Source organism: Penaeus vannamei, chromosome 18 (assembly GCF_042767895.1).
Source record: "Penaeus vannamei isolate JL-2024 chromosome 18, ASM4276789v1, whole genome shotgun sequence".
Taxonomy (NCBI): domain Eukaryota; kingdom Metazoa; phylum Arthropoda; class Malacostraca; order Decapoda; family Penaeidae; genus Penaeus; species Penaeus vannamei.
In genome coordinates this window covers 18488327-18505826 of record NC_091566.1, presented here as the reverse complement: position 1 = coordinate 18505826, position 17500 = coordinate 18488327, and the positions used below count along the sequence as shown (strand labels likewise).

The window sequence follows — 17500 nt, the reverse complement described above, 5'->3', positions numbered from 1 at the left end:
CTCTCTCCCTCTCCCTTTTTTTCTTAGTCACTGAATTTATCATTACAAGTGAATATATATTCTACAATAGACACACATTAATTTTTCTTTGGAGAAACATAGCAGTTGTACGTATGTGATTTAGTACACATTCAGACAGAATAATTAACACAAACATCACTACTGAAAAAGTTAGGTTAGGTTAAGATAGGCAGTTAGGTTAGGGTAGGTAGTGTGGTTTAGCTTTTTTAGGTTAAGCTATGTGAGGTTAGGATAGGTCACTTCCTTTTATTTCTTTTTATTTCACTCCTAATACGCCATGTTGGACACTGGCTCTAGCATTCCAGAAGTATTTCATTCTCCTTTTTCCACGTCGATGACATACATGGTTCAGTTGACACCAATACCCTGAAGTGAATTCTTTTAGTAAAAGGTTAGCTGACAAAGCCACGTTCTGGGCTGGAAATGATTTTTTGTCTTTGAAGTTATATTCTGTTACAGTTGAAAATATGTTGAAAGCATTTTATCGTGCGCGAAATGGATAAGGTATGTTGGTAGAAAAATAGAGAGCGCTCTATATTTCTCAGTCGACGCTAGACCTAAGCGTAGCATATAGGCCTATAGAGTAATTCAGCTTTCATGGATTTTCTGATGACCGAACAATTTGAAAACATTTTAAAAATCAGTATCTAGAATACTTTCTTGGAAATGCAGAAAATTGAAACATATATAGAGCCCTGCAGACATTATTATTGTTTAAAATAGTTAACGATATTATTTAAAATAGTTAATAAACGACAATGGAGTTTGAACGAACCTGGCAATGAGACTAATTTCTCAAGAATGTATCTTTATATGTATATGAGCCAGAGAACGGATGCAGACAGAAAGCATTCATACCCTGATAAAAAAAAAAAGAAAAGAAAGAAAGAAAAAACATCATCACCATCCTCATTACTTATTATGATCAATAGTACAAAGAGTAAAGAAAATTACAGATGGATTTTCACTAAGAGTGATATTTGCATTCATATACTGCATAAATGTGTACTAATTGATTAAAATTCCTCTAATTATCTATATTTCATTATCTACTGATTTGTCTGATATTGATTACCTTTTTTCGTTTTTAATTAAAATTATCATTCATAATTGGTAATTTTCACTAAACTGCCAATCATAATTATTCATTTGATTAGAATTATTAATTTACTGCGAAAACGCCTTACTGTATCCTACAATGTGTAATACTTGTACAACTTGTGTATTCTCAAGTATTCATTAGTAGTGCATATGTTACAATCGCCTGTTGTTGAGAAACCGACAATTGCCTGCACAGCCCAGAAAGAGGTGGGTTGGGAATCTGCAATAAGGGTCTGGGACCTCTCCAGACACGTTATCAACCATGCCTGATGATCGTGTTTCATGCAATATTGTGCAAATGAGAAGTTATCCTGAGGACGAACGACAGTCTTCAACAGCAGTCACACACACAAAATAATGGTCTTCCTGTTCCTGTTGCTTATAAGCTTATGACCTCGATCCCTCCTTCCCTCTTCCATTTTCAGAGCATAATTAGCGCCTTCAGAACAACACTCAGCTTCCCTAATTTATCCTCATTATCTGCTTTTGATATTCCTCTTTACATGATGTTCACTACGATGTTCATTATCAAACCATCCGTCCATCTCATCACGTGTCCAAAACAAAGAAGTCAAGTGTCTCTTGCCTTCTTCCTTATACCTGCAGTCTATAGCATTCTTCTCGTATCTGTATTTCATGTCCTTAAGGTTTCAAAGCCCGAGGGCATTTCATTTGTATTCTGAATCTGCTCTAGTTGGCCTAAACATCATATAATGTTTTAACTATTTCTGTATTGCCTTTTTCCACATCTGATTCAGTTAGGTTCTCAACAGACCCTTGTACAGTCTTCCCTGTCTATTCTTTCGTTTTCATGGAAAATGTAAAAAAAAATAATAATAAAAAAATAAAAAATAATAATAAATAAATAAAATAATATAATAATGTTTTATCTTCTCTTACATTTTTATGAATGTATTTCTCCTGAGGTCTTTCACGGCATTTTTTTCTCTTCCTTGGTTTTATCTTTTTGTAATATGCTTCTTCCATTCTGCTGTCTTTTCATGCCTTTGCGTTTCGTTATTATTACTGTTATTCGATTTCTATTTTCATTTTTCGTCCTTTTATGCACAGGTTGTGTTTCCTTGGTATGACTTCCTCATTATTTAAAATGCTTTTATTCCTTTTCTCTCTTAGGTATTTTTCTTTCCTTTCACAAACTCCCCATCCTTCTGTATTGAATTTCACCTTCGTTTTTTGCCTAATTTCCCCATACCTGCGATATTCTTCTATCGACAATGCGTACTTCATTAGCTAGTATTTCCTTGACCCTTATTTCTAAACTTTTATTTATTTATTTATTTTTTAAAGCAGCTGACAACACATTACCTGTAGTTCATAAAGTATATTCAGTACGTCACCACCTTTTTATATAAAAATTATATTCCTCTCACAAAGATTTACACACCTATCAACGTTTCACTGATTCTCGGCAATCAGTTACGAATGTCAGGTTATATATGATTAAACATTCGATGGTATTTTTCCCCGAACGCCTAACATAACATAATTTCCTCTCCATCGCCTTCCTACTTCTCTCCCATGACATTTATATTTCTCTTTCAGTGAGACAAGTCTCTCTCTCTCTCTCTCTCTCTCTCTCTCTCTCTCTCTCTCTCTCTCTCTCTCTCTCTCTCTCTCTCTCTCTCTCTCTCACGCACTCATTCACTCACTCACTCACTCACTCTCTCTCCCCTTTACGTTTCAGTTTTCTATTCGCAATTCCTCTCTTTTTTCCTGTAGTTAGTTTCCAAGCCACCTCGTTAGTCGCAGTCGTTAGTCTTTATTCAAGCCTGATAACGGGGTCGAACTATTAAGACTTTGCTTGTTATAGATCGTAAAATTTCCCTTATCAGAGTTTCTTGTTATTAAACTTTCCGCCTCGATCTCTCAACAAGAGCATGGGAATCGACGAAGGAAAGATGGAAAGAGAGAGAGAGAAAAAAGAGAAAAGAGGGAAAATAACGAAGGAAGGATGAAAAGAGAGATAGAAAAAAGGAGAAAATAAGGAAAATAACGAAGGAAGGACGAAAAGAGAGAGAGAAAAAAAAGAAAAAAGAGGGAAAATAATGAAGGAAGGATGAAAAGACAGAGAAGAAAAAGAAGAGAAAAAAGGGGAAAATGAGACTTGTTATTCAACTAATCACACGTTTTCGGCCAATGACTTTACCGCGTTCGCCCTCAGGTAATGAGGAATTTACTGTCCATTACCCACATCCAGCAGACTTAAATGACCAACTTTAAGTCGCGAATTCACAGTTCCTCTTTTTCCACGACTAAACTTATCAACGATAGATACAGATGCTCCTATTTATATCTACTTCTGTCTATCTATTTATCTATCTATATGTGTGTGTGTGCATATTTCATAAACAGGATATATATATGTATTAATATATATATATATATATATATATATATATATATATATGTATGTATATATATATATATATATATATATATATATATATATATATATATATATATATATGTGTGTGTGTGTGTGTGTGTGTGTGTGTGTGTGTGTGTGTGTGTGTGTGTATATTTATGTATATATATATATTTATATATATATATATATATATATATATATATATATATACATATATGAATAAATATGTATATATAAACATAATTGATATATTTATATACATATATATATATATATATATATATATATATATATATATATATATATATATGATATATACATATATAAGCATATACATATACATACATACATACACACATATATGTATATATATATTTCCCAAATTAATGAATAAGAACTTTTCTTTTGATATAGGCCTAAGAGCTTATCGTCATTAATATCATCCGTATTAGTTAAGAAATTTTCTCTGTATATGTGCCTCCGAGTCCGCTATTACATTGGATGTGGTCATTATTATTATCCCTCTGATATAGGCCTAGGAGCTTTCTGCTACTATCGTTATTATATTTACTTTCCTGTAAATAAAACACCATCACCTTCATTATCATCATAATCATCGTTATTATCATATCATTATTATCATCATAATCATCGTTATTATCATATCATTATTATCATCATTTCCTCATCATTATCACCATCATATTCAGCATCATCATTGTAAACGTTTCTCGTCAATGATGTGTCCACAAAACTATACTGTGCTAGAGACATGTCTTTTGTTAGCATAAAATCGCTAACAATGTTTACAAAATAGTTTATCTCTCTATATATGTTCCATAGTGTGTGTGTGTGTGTGTGTGTGTGTGTGTGTGTGTGTTTCGGTTAAAACATTTTCACAAACCACACAGTTTAACCTGGTCTCGTCGGCACTGATTTTATTACCGGGGAAAAGTGATTAATCAACGATCAAAAACTAGTGATGCCTTCGATAAAAGAGACACCGACTGTGAAACTCTGATTAAATCAAAAGAATTAGCTTACAAAGGTATTTGCGTCGAACCCTGAATAACATGCCAAAGTCTGTTTGTTTTCTCCGAAAGAATTTGTTCGTAAATATTACTTGTAACTGTATGGTCTTTTTAAAAGTGAAAACGATAATCTCATTCATGGAAGCCTAACATTGTTTTCTTGTTTTCTTGTTATTATCGACTTTATTGTTTATCATAAAGGGAAAATCCTTCAATGAATCGTAAACATACAGCCATGGAGAATAGAATTCTTTCATGGGAATATAAGATTCTAATATGAAAATAAGGCATCGGTTACGCGTGATAGGTGAGCAAGATAGTTGTATTTGTAGAAGTTATAATAATGAAAATGTTGATGGATATGATGATGGTAATGATCTGTTGATGATAATGATAATGGTAATATATCATCATCAACAATGATAGCAATAAAGAACAAAATCAGGAAAAATCATTACAGTTATTATACCGAAATCAAATATAAATAAAAAGGAATGGTATCACTCTTCGAAACAGTTGGATAAATACCACAGGCTCGGGTGGAGGCCAGGTCGTGGAGCGGCACTTGGGGCGCGTGACCTCCTTAGGGCGCGGCGCGACGACATGGCTCTCCTTCACTGCTTTATTTTATTTCTTCTGATGCTTTTTTCTTTATTTTCATCCCTTTCTCTGTCTGTCTGTCTGTCTCTCTCTCTCTCTCTCTCTCTCTCTCTCTCTCTCTCTCTCTCTCTCTCTCTCTCTCTCTCTCTCTCTCTCTCTCTCTCTCTCTCGCTTTCGCACTCACGATGTTTTTTTTTCTCAGATATTCTTTAATCCCCCCCCCCCCTCTCTCTCTCTCTCTCTCTCTCTCTCTCTCTCTCTCTCTCTCTCTCTCTCTCTCTCTCTCTCTCTCTCTCTCTCGCTCTCTCTCTCTCTCTCTCCCTCTCTCGCTCGCTTTCTAACTCTCGATTTTTTTCCTCAGATATTCTTTAATCTCACCCTCTCTCTCGCTCTCTCACTCTCATTTTTTTCTCGGATATTCTTTATTCCCCGCCTCCTCTCTGTTTTTTTTTTCTTTATTTATTTCTTTTACCCCTTTCTTTTCTTTTCTTTTCTTTCTTTCTTTTACCCCTTTCTTTTACTCTCTTTCTCTCCCCTTTTCATTTAATTCCCTTTATCCTGTTGTAGATGTTTATGACAGACATTCAAAACCAAATGATTGTAAACGTTAGAACCATCACGGATGAAGCCGCTGCAGTAATTGCATTTTGTCACTTTCATGAACTGAAACTATGTTCGACTGAAAGCTGCAGATTGTCCTGAATTGCTTTCCGATATCCACACACACTTTTAGGCAAAACTATCCAGCTGTGTCGTTAGGCTTGTTTTGGGAGAAGTGATTAGTAGGTTCAGTTGTTTATTTGTAACGGAGTGTGTGTGTGTGTGTGTGTGTGTGTGTGTGTGTGTGTGTGTGTGTGTGTGTGTGTGTGTGTGTGTGTGTGTGTGTGTGTGTGTCCTCTCTCTCGCGCCCTCTCTGTTTTGTGAGTGTTTCCTCTCTCTTTCTCTCCACCGTCTCTTAACGATGTGACCCCAACGAACACTTTGAAAGCGCACAGGTCAGCAACACTTTCCGTCAGGGAGTGAATGAGGTTTTTGTTCCATGATTCACTATTTAACGAACTAGAAGCGCCTGAGAATGTCATACATTTATTTTTTTTTCACAAATTATGATATTACAAACCATTTTTGTTTGAATAATGCAGCAGGTAAAATTTAACAGTACATAGTCCTAGGTTTCGTTGGTACACAGCAATCGGCTGTCGGTATACAACAATAATTAATTCTCTCTCTGTGCGAAGAAGTTTGCGTTCTCTCGTCAAAAATCAAAATCTTGTTTCTTGAAGGTGCAGTCATGGCGGGGCCATTTGAAATTCAATTGGACAGTCCATCTACGCGACTTCACACGTGGAGACAGATCAAGACGCATATGTCGGATTCGATGGGGTCGCACCCTCGGGAAGCGACTTCTGATCTGATTTAAGTGCTTGCTGGTGGAGGTCAGCAAAGGCCATGGTTTGCAGGTCATTTTAGCCGGTCGTAATTCTTATCTTGCAGAACTTCGTTTGCTGACATAAATGAGACTAACCAGGGAAGCGTGCCGATAGAAAGATACTGCCAACCTGAGCGCCCCAAAAATCTGAAAATATTGAGGGAATTCCATTTGGTATAACGATTGCGCTGTCACCAACGAAAGAAACGGATGGACGCTTTTCCGGATACGCCACAGGAAGCTAATTCGCACAACCGCCTAAAGGTGCAGAAGACGCGGCTGTTTTCTCTAACCCTTAAGAAGCGTTTTGTCAGAGCATTTCATCCAGATTTCCTCACCGACACGCTTCGTAGGTTCGGACTCAGATCACTCGGGGCGGGGAGAGCCGTTGCTTGTGTTAGAGATTCCTGCCGCTTCCTTACGATTGACGTAGATTTTAACCTTCAGCTTTCCGCAAGCAGTTCTCAAAGAGCACTCCTTGGCGTTGCTATGGCAGCTCCCCTGCTCTTAGAAGCTGATTAGGCTGCCTCAGTTTATATCGCATGCGTTCTGTTGGCAATTCTTTGTGGCAGAAAGATCGGTCAAAAGTTTATTCGGGAGAAGTAGAAGGGATGTGTAGATATTGCTACGTCGCAGAATTTGGCTTGTTAAAAAATCTTTCCATTCTCCAAATTCTTGTCGACGCGGGTTTACACATCGATACTCGCACACACGCCCACACGACCTCACGGCGTACAGCGCTTCTCAGGGTTAACTTTAAGAATTCCCAGTACTGGTTTCATAACAAAGTTACCTTATGAAGCTCCGCCAAGTTCACAAAGTTTAGATTTTAGATTCAAAACTTTTGTCGTCGTGATTTTCATTTTTCACTCGGAGAAAAAAAAGGGTTAGGGATGATAGAGATATTTGCAGAGATAAATAAGGCGATAGAGAGAAAGATAGATAAAAAGATAACAAGGTAAACATATATAAAAAAAAGACACGGACAAGTAGGCAGATAGATAAACAGACAGACACACAGGCAGAACAGAAAGACACACAGATATATATATTTAGAGAGAGTGGGAGGAATTCAGTAAAATAAAGAGAATAAGGCAAAAATACGTTAGATGAAAATAATGGGACAAATCATAATTTCAACGAAGTCTGTACAATTAACGACACTACTAAACAGGCGACCTTTCATTTACGTGCACACCTGATTCTGGAACCAGCGGTCAAGGCCTCACACTCAGGGCACGAGCTGACCACTAGTCATCTGGAAAACGAGTCTCGCTGAAGCCGCTCTCAAGGCATACGAACGCAGCCAATAAATTCCATATTACATAATCGAGCAGGGCAATCCTAATGATATTGCAATTTATGTTCGTAATTCACACCTGCCTCCAATCTAATTTAAAAGAAAATGGTTTCTCTATAAAGCTGCTTTACCCAACAGGAATGTAACTAGACCAGAGCGCTGTGTCAATAAAGTAACTTGCAAATGAACTCTTCGAATCATTCATATTGTAGACTCTGCAGCTGGATCAAACCATCGTGCGTTTTAGATGTCTCTCGCGAATCTAAAATTGCAAAGTTGAATCAATATTTGGACTTAAAACTGTGACTACCCTGTGCAATCCTCAAGAACAAGCATAACTTTGGAATCGCAAAAGTGCACGTGGATAGTTTTATCGTTTAAGGACTTTTAATACGAGAAAACGATTTGCTCTCTTTGCACTGCAGCTTCGTTATAACGATATTTCCGCTATCTCTAAATACGAGGTATGGGAATAATTCAATATTAAAAGTTGTGTTGATTTTTTTTCTTCAATATCACGTCTTCATCAGAATTCACGAGAATCAAGAAAATTTCACGAAACATTAATATCGAAATGTCAATTACAGGTGTTGCATTGCGAATATAATCTCGTCTTTATTCACAGATTTCGTAAATTTCCTTCATAGCCGTAACTATTCTATAAAATAATTAATTAATTAATTTCTTATTTACTATCAGTTAGTATTATCATTATTAGTTTCATTATTATCGTCATTATGAATATTAGCATTATCATCACTATTATCATTAGCATTATCACCCTCATTATGATAATAATAATAATAATAATGATAATACTCATAATTAGAAATAATAGCAGTAATGATGATGATGATGATGATAATAATAATAATAATAATAATAATAATAATAATAGTAATAATAATAATAATAATAATAATAATAATAACAATAATAATAATAATAATAATAGTAATAGTAATAGTAATAATGATAATAATTATAATAATAATATTAATGATAATAATAATAAAACTTTTTAATTATCTTGTCTATGGCTATATCTAACTTCTAATTAAGTGTGGAAAAATAATTGAGAAGTTCCTTCTCTTTCATTATCATAAATCTCCCTTATAACCATAAACAATTTAATTTTAACACAATACCCAGTATTTCTTCAAATCTTTGTAACCATTAACAACCCAACACATGGTACTTGTTTATTTATTTATTATGATCATTATAACCATAATGATATAAATCAAATGACCCAAATCTTTTATATAGCCATAACTAATATAAAATAATAATCGACCCAAATCTTTCAAATAACCTTAACTTATATAAATCTAGCAACCAAAATCTTTTATATAACCATGGATAATATGAATACGACAACCTAAATATTTTACATAACCCTAACTAATATATATCTAACGACCCAGATCTCTCATATAACCCCAACTGATATGAATATAACAACCCGTATACAACCATATAACAACCATAATATAACATCTGGCAACACGCCACCCTTTCTCTTTCCTCAGGGGCAGCTCGGGCCGTCTCGCAATGCCCCAACAAGACGGAGCTGGATCACTGTTTAGGGAAAATGGCGCCGCGCATGCCCAAGACGGGGCTTCCTGTGAACAAGGAACAGCTCTCCAACATGTGCATGTGAGTGTTTGCAGGAATTGTTCGCTTGATAAGGACGGGAATTTGATATATGTTTTTGATATTTTGCAATCGTGCGTGTGAGTAAAATAGAGGGAAAGGGGTGATAGAGACAGATAAATAGACAGATCGATAGATAGAGAGAGAGAGAGAGGATGAGAGAGGGAAAGGAGGTGGAAAGAAGTGGGAAAGAGGGCGTTTGTGTTATGTATGTAAGGGGCAGCACGAATATATGTTTTTGAAATGCATATACATATATGTAAATATCTGTATATATATATATATATATATATATATATATATATATATATATATATATATATATATATATATATATATATATACATATACATATATACAGAGGAGAGAAGAGGGGGCGAGAGGAGAGAGAGAGACAGAAAGAAAAAAAGGATGAGAGAGAGAGAGAGAGAGAGAGAGAGAGAGAGAGAGAGAGAGAGAGAGAGAGAGAGAGAGAGAGAGAGAGAGAGAGAGAGAGAGAGAGAGAGAGAGAGGTGGGGGGAGAGAGAGAGAGAGAAGAGAGAGAGAGGGGGGGGAGAAGAGAGAGAGAGAGAGAGAGAGAGAGAGAGAGAGAGAGAGAGAGAGAGAGAGAGAGAGGGAGGGAGGGAGGGAGGGAGGAGCGAGAGAGAGAGAGAGAGAGAGAGAGAGAGAGAGAGAGAGAGAGAGAGAGAGAGAGAGAGAGAGAGAGAGAGAGAGAGAGAGAGAGAGAGAGGGGGGGGGGAGAAGAGAGACAGAGGAGAGAGAAGAGAGAGAGAAAGAGAGAGAGAGAGAGTATATCCCAAGTGTGTGCGATATTTATGTCTGGGGCAACGCGCGTGCATGTGTGTGAGTGCGCATGTAGAGTATAATCAATGCTCTGTCTATATATCTGTTTGTATTCTTAACTTTCCATTTAATCATTCGTATATCTGATTTTCTTTATACATCTGATTAACATCTAATATCTGCTGCTCCATCTTTCCACATAGGAACGTTTTCATATGAAACTACATAATCACAACCAAATCTAATCGCAAACATGTATGAACTTTACTTCACCCAGTTAGCTTAAAACTCGCTTTGAAAATATTTTATATACTTTCCCATGGAAGTTACATGTATATCAATCCTAGAATTGTGTCATCATGAAAGAACTAGAAGTAAATGAAATGTGTAATTTCAAAATAGCACGAGTAAAAGCGTGAATGCATATTGATATAATCTCCTAGTATAAAAGCACGGTGCTGTGAGCTCGTATTCCCTATCAATGATAGCATATGTTTATTTTTGTTATATTTATTTATTTATTTTTTAGCGTTTATGTTTGAAATCCATCATTGTATATAAAGATGTAAAGATATGTAAAAGAGGATATCTATCATGCCATATTTCTTTCGTGTCTAAAGGGTGTATGTCTAAAATCATCTGCGTCTGAAAGTGTTTATAAGTCTGAAAGTGTCCATGTTTCCAAAGGCGTATTAAAAGTTCCAGAAATGTTTGTCAAAAACGTTTAAAAGTGTATCTAAATGTGCTTAGGCGTGTGCTTTTGTCGAAAAGTGTCTTAATGGTTCCATGATATTATATGTATATATATAAAGGTGTCTAAAAGTATACATTTACATGAATGTAATTGTATAAAAAAAATGGTGAAATTGTTTGCGTGTTAGTATATGAAAGTCCCAAAAATGTCTAAAAGCACAAACGTCTCTACTAGTATATGTGATTTGCATAGTGTGCAAGGACAAAAGTATCTATAATTCTAAATGAATTTTCACACTCTATGATTTTTGAATTCACTTTTTATCATTTCCATTTTATTCCTTTTCCAGATTCATATATCTCTTCTTTACGTATCTATCGCCAAGGGGAGAAGGAATTTCTCGTAAAGTGACAACTGCATTTTCCAAGCATGTAAAAAAGTATGAATTAGAATGAATAACAGCGAAGCAAGAGATCCGCTTCATGCTTCCCCGTTCCTTCATCGAAGATCGAATTGCGTGAAAAAAAAAAATAATAATAATTCTCAGAACTGCCAGAAAATCCGATTATTTAGCCTTTCGTCTGTACTTCAGCATATATATGTTCACTCTTAATGCACTAGTCATGGGATGCATCAATAGACATATAGGCGCTTATGTCATGGATGAACATTTAACGTAATGGTACATGTAATGAACGCATTTTCGGGCAATAGGTCTGTGAACACCTTTGGATCCATTTGTACATGTTGTTTCAAATACATTTCTCTAATAACACACACGCATCCCCCCCCCCACATACACACAAACACACACACATTTATAATGGCTGTGTGTATGTATCTACATTCATAATAATATTTTATTGTGTGGACGACAAAAATAACATAATTTAAATGCTAATTTCCTCATAAATATAGATACACACAGGGTATTAGGTATAGCCATGAAAATAAATCATTGGGTAAACAGACAAAACTCCATGTTTATCCTAAATCCATGACCTCTGCAGCAAAAAAAAAGAAAAAAGAAAAAAAACAGTCATGTCAATACCTTCATCATCCTCGTAAAAATATAGTGAAGGTTAAACAATGCTGCTCGTCAGTATCATATCGAAATAAATTCACACAACTTTTATCAAATAACTGATCCCTCCCTACCCTTATGTTGTTTATGGGAAAAAATGTGTTTTATTCCCCGGTTTCCTCCAAATATTAAATGAAGGCGTATGATGCTATTAGCCTTGCCATGAATACAAATACATGGCTGACACGGCACTGTTAGGGTTAGAGGTTATTAAGGCACTGATAAGAAGATAATAAATACCCGTTGATAATAGAGGAATACCAAAGGATTATAAGCAAGGGTTGATTATATATATCATCATATCATAGTATATCACAAACCATTATAGGAAACGAAAATAATGATAATGGCTAAAAAAAAAGAAGAAAAAAAAAATACCGGTAAGAATTACAACCTTGATAACAGTACTACTACTACTACTACTGCAGCTACTGCGAATACAGAAACTACTTTTACTACTACTACTGCTGTTACGACTACTACTACCACAACTGTCATCATTGCTACTACTTTTTCACTAACGCTTTAATTAGACAAATTACATTACCATCCAACATTTTGTTAGCTTTCCAGACAACGTATTTTTTAACATCCCAAAATTTATCGCGTCTGTCTGTCTGTTCCCAACTTTTGAAAGCTTGGGAGATTTGACACCATAAAGAGCAGAAGTTTATTACCAAAACCGTTTTTTTTTCTTCGCCAATAAAAGAACAACAACAAGGATATGAAAGTATGATAGATACTTAATGGAGGGAGGGTAAGAGTAGGGATGGTGGCAGGAGGAGGGGGGGGGGTGTATAAATGAGAGCGTGAAAATTCTTACGATGGTAATAGTCATAATGGCCATTACAACATGAATGATGATGTTGGTAATGGTTATAAAACAGTGGTAGAAGTAATGAGGGTATATATATATATATATATATATATATATATATATATATATATATATATATTTATTTATTTATTTATTTATTTATTTATTTATTTATTTATTTATTTATTTATATATTAACAGCACCCTCTCAGTTATGAATAATCAACATAAATTCATAATTAGTGATAATGATACACCAAGAGTCATACAACAATAAAAATTATAACAGTAATATCAGCAGCAATGATATAATGACAGATAACATCATAATGGTATTGATATAATGGTGATGTCAGTGTTTTAATCATGACTCCTAATATCATGATCATAATAACGATAATATTTTTAATATTGATCATAATGATAACAATAAAACTTATAATAATGATAATAACGATGATGATGATGATAATGATAACATTAATGACAAAGGTACTATATAATAATAATAACAACAGTAATAATGACAATAATATCAAGAACAATAATAAGATAATGAAACTAGCCATGAGAACGACACTACCAATGTTAATAATAAGAATCATAAAAGCAATGCCTAATGTATTAGCAACATATACAACTCTCTCGGAGGAGTCTGGTGACAAGTCTACGGAATACCGACGCCACTTTTCATTGTGCTGTCCCTACAAACATGGAGGGGGAGGTCGCGGTGGGTCACTGTTTCACGGCTGACGAGCGCGCTTCAGTCTGTAATTCAGCAGAAAGCCCCACTGAACCCACCGCCATGTAAGAGTTCCAAAGACAACTAAAACAGAATAGTGGAGCTAACTTTGTATGGCAACACAGACTCAAACTCAATTCCAATTTACAAGTAACATGTATCCTTGTAATATGGGAATAGAGCAGGATGCGTTATTGTCGTATATAAACAATAGTTTGCAGCAACAGGATTGTAGGAGGATTCATGACAGGGCTAGCTCTACGTAATCTGAGTTGGTAGGAATGCTCATAGCCACCGAATTAAATCAAGGTTCGATAATTTTCTGTGATTCACAGAATGCTCTCCGGGCTTTAAACTCACTAGACTAAGGTGCAGGAAATATTGCAAGTAACATCAGAGTACACGTGTATCGTGCAAAAGAACGAGGCCATGACATACGTGTTGTGTGGACACCATCGCACCTTAGAATTCCCAGGCATAATCATGCTGACCGCCTAGCAAAAGCAGCATGTCACAAGCAAAGTGTGGATATAGATCTTGGAATACCTCTCGCTAGGATATCACACATCATTAAAACTTCCTTCAAAGAGTGCTTGACTGAGTTGACTAATTCTCAACGGCCTGAAAGCTGTAGCATTCAGGACTATGGCCGGTTTATGCAAGATGTATTTAAATGTGGTTTAGGTAAAACAGGAATAATGCAGTGTGATATTATGACTGCAAGAATTAGGCTGGGATATAGATTGTATTGGCAGGTCAATACAGTTCGTAATGTTGAAGAAACTAATTGTAAATTATGCAATGAAGAATATAAGCGAACACTTGTACATTATATCTCATGTAATACAGCCTTTCAGACCACCTAGCATGAGGTATTGCGAACTTTGCAACTATTTCATATCATCTGATATCTTGGAAGATATAATTATCTTGTATCCTAAATTTGGAATGTAGTATCACATGACCACATATGTGATTGTTCCTTTTTAAATGATATAGTACAGATAGTAAGAATGTTAATACCTAAATTTCCAGTGAAATAGTACCATGTAATGCTATGACCACGCATCAGATGTACCACAGCTTGCCCTCGCTTGCGCAGTTAATCAGGGTGGTAAATAAAGGACTAAACTAAACTGTACCTATGAGTGCACAAATTATAGTAATAATGATAACGAGAATTATGATGATAATATTATAGTAGCAATAACGAGAGCAAAAGCAGTAATAACAACAATAATAATAGCAATGAAAACAAGAATGATAATGATTCTAAAAAAATTGTCATATTGATAATTTTGTCATTAAGATAATATTTAAAGGAATAACAGTATAATAATCAATACAGTAAGGATGCAGATATTCGAAATAATGATGGCAAAATGAGCTTCATATCCCTGTTGTTGAAAACCACGGATATCAGTAAACGAAATTAATTAAAAGATTTTCTAAGAAGGCAACGCTTCGAGCAAATGCAAATCCTATTAACAGTAACACTGCTGTCACGTTAATGAGACGGAAAGGAAGATGAATTACGCATTTCTAGTGAACGGAAGGCGAGGAATTCCCAGCTGAAAAAGCCTCTGAGGATAATGAGGCTTGCGCGTACTGGGTAGGGTGAGAAAAGGCAAATCCTTGAGTAAAACAACACACACATACACAGATGTGCACGTATGTAGGTGCAATATCAAACATGTCAGGTTTATTTGTTTATTGTATCACATTTGTCATTTTGTTCGTTTACGATTTCGTCTCGCGTCGTAATATCTCGTAACCGATATCAGAGTAAATATGTGTGCATGAGTGCATATGTGTATGTGTATGTTATCATGTGTAAGTATGAGTATGCGTGTGTGTCTGTGTGTGTGTGTGTGTGTGTGTGTGTGTGTGTGTGTGTGTGTGTGTGTGTGTGTGTGTGTATGTGTGTGTGTGTGTGTGTGTGAACATGAGTGTTAACTGACCACTAGAACCATACGCATGGCATGTTGGGAAACTGTACTGGAAAGCTGTTAGTGTGCAAACAGTCTCTACAGCAGCAATATTCCCCTATTAAAGCAGCAAATGACGTGTTAACGCTAAGTTAACGTTAGCCATATTGGAATTTTGTCAAATACTGATGCAACAGAAATATGATTTTCGTTTATCCTCATTTTTCCACAGACAGACAGACAAATACACACACACGCACACTCACCCACTCACTCACACACACGCATTTCACATCAGCACCGAGCCCTTCTTTCCCTTCTCACGACTAAGACCCAGCGCTCCCTTCTCTCCCCGCCCATCCAGCGCGTTCAAGGGCGGGATGCGGTGCGTGGACGCCTACACCCAGCGCTGCATGTCGGCTCTCCAGCGTGAAGCCCTCGAGGAGCATCTGAAGGGCGCTCGTTCGACTCTCGCCTTCCTCTGTGACGACCCCGTGTTCCAGAGAGGTTTGTCAGCATCCCTTTCTCGTTCAATCCTTTCTCTTATTTATTTCTCGGAAGGTGCCTTAATAAATATATGAATGAGTGAATAAATCTTGATAGAGGTAAGACAGCGTTATCCACAATCGTCTTGTTATCCTGGTTTCATCGTTCCCTCTTTATTAATCGCTATAATCTCTTCATCACCAGTGACATGAACAACGGAGTATCATTTGCTCAAACCCGCCCTCGTCTATTCATCTTTAACAATATACCATTTTAATTATCCTTATTCTTTGGCTATGGCACACCTCTAAAGTCTCTAGCGGTGCTTCGCTTTTGTCCTTGTTGATATTCAATCAGTCTCTCGTATTTCCCGTGTCTCCGATAGCTTCTCTCTCTTCCTTTCCTTTTCAGATCATCCCAGAATTGACGCACTTATCAGATTTTAATTCCGTCTTCCCCTTTTCATTTTTCCCTAGAGTTTCCATGACCGACTTAGTCTCTCCCTCTTCCTCGGGTCTGCCTTCTCCCCTCACCCCGCTAAGCTTCTCCCCGGCACGTTTTGGCTCTGGAACAATGGCGCTTCACGTCCCATTCTCCCGGAGTGAAAAGAGAGGCTGCATGGTTGTCCTTCCCCGCCTTGTTGATGAGTGGCGCTTTGCTCTCTCTCGGACCTGTGTCATCAGCAATGGAGATGTTGATTTTTGCCATTGCAATACTGCGGCAAGGGAAAATCCTCGTCGGAATGACAATCAACCCTAACAATGTCGATTTCGATACAGGAGACCTTTCTGTCAACAAAGCATTGTTCAGGGAAGGAATGAGTGACGTTCCAGCGATGAAGGGAACTGTTAAAAAGGGCAGGTAACTTGACTCAGAACCAAAGTAATAACCAGGGCAGAATACAACAATTTCAGCAGCGGATGGATACGTAGAATTGGGGAAGCTTAGAGCATCAAGTGGTATGTTAGAGAATCCAGTGATGTGTGGAAGAGGATCGTGGGTTTGCAATAGCAACTGTCACTGTAAGTAAGTTAGCCTCACGTGTGCCAGCCAAAGGGGGGCCTCCATCTAGGTTAATGGTTTATGTCTTTGTTCAGGTTCATTGTAGTGTCTGTGTGTTTATCAGACCTCTATATCAGCAACAAGTCCTATGACAAATCCCTAGATTAATCCCCCAAAGCAATTATTGTATCATTTCTACATTACCATGCAACTCATGCAACGATCGATGGTCATCGCTATCTCCCTCTCTCTCTCTTTAATGCCTCTCTGTCCATCTCTTTCTCTATGGCACGTTCTCTTTATATCACTTTCACTGTCTCTTTCTGCCTCAATCACTCTCTCTCCCTCTCCCCTCTCCCCTCTCTCTCCACTCTCTCTCTCTCTCTCTCTTTCTCTCTCTCTCTCTCTCTCTCTCTCTCTCTCTCTCTCTCTCTCTC

The 17500-nt window shown here is 36.6% G+C and overlaps 1 protein-coding gene across 1 annotated transcript in view; it reads left to right on the top strand.

Annotated features, from left to right (window-relative positions):
• The window catches only part of LOC138864860 (uncharacterized), an 89710-nt gene that overhangs the window by 14571 nt on the left and 57639 nt on the right, over window positions 1–17500 (top strand). The window contains exons 2-3 of the mRNA XM_070133489.1: window positions 9404–9530; window positions 15940–16082. Coding sequence (XP_069989590.1) covers window positions 9404–9530; window positions 15940–16082 — 270 coding nt within the window. The remainder of the gene's footprint in view (window positions 1–9403; window positions 9531–15939; window positions 16083–17500) is intronic.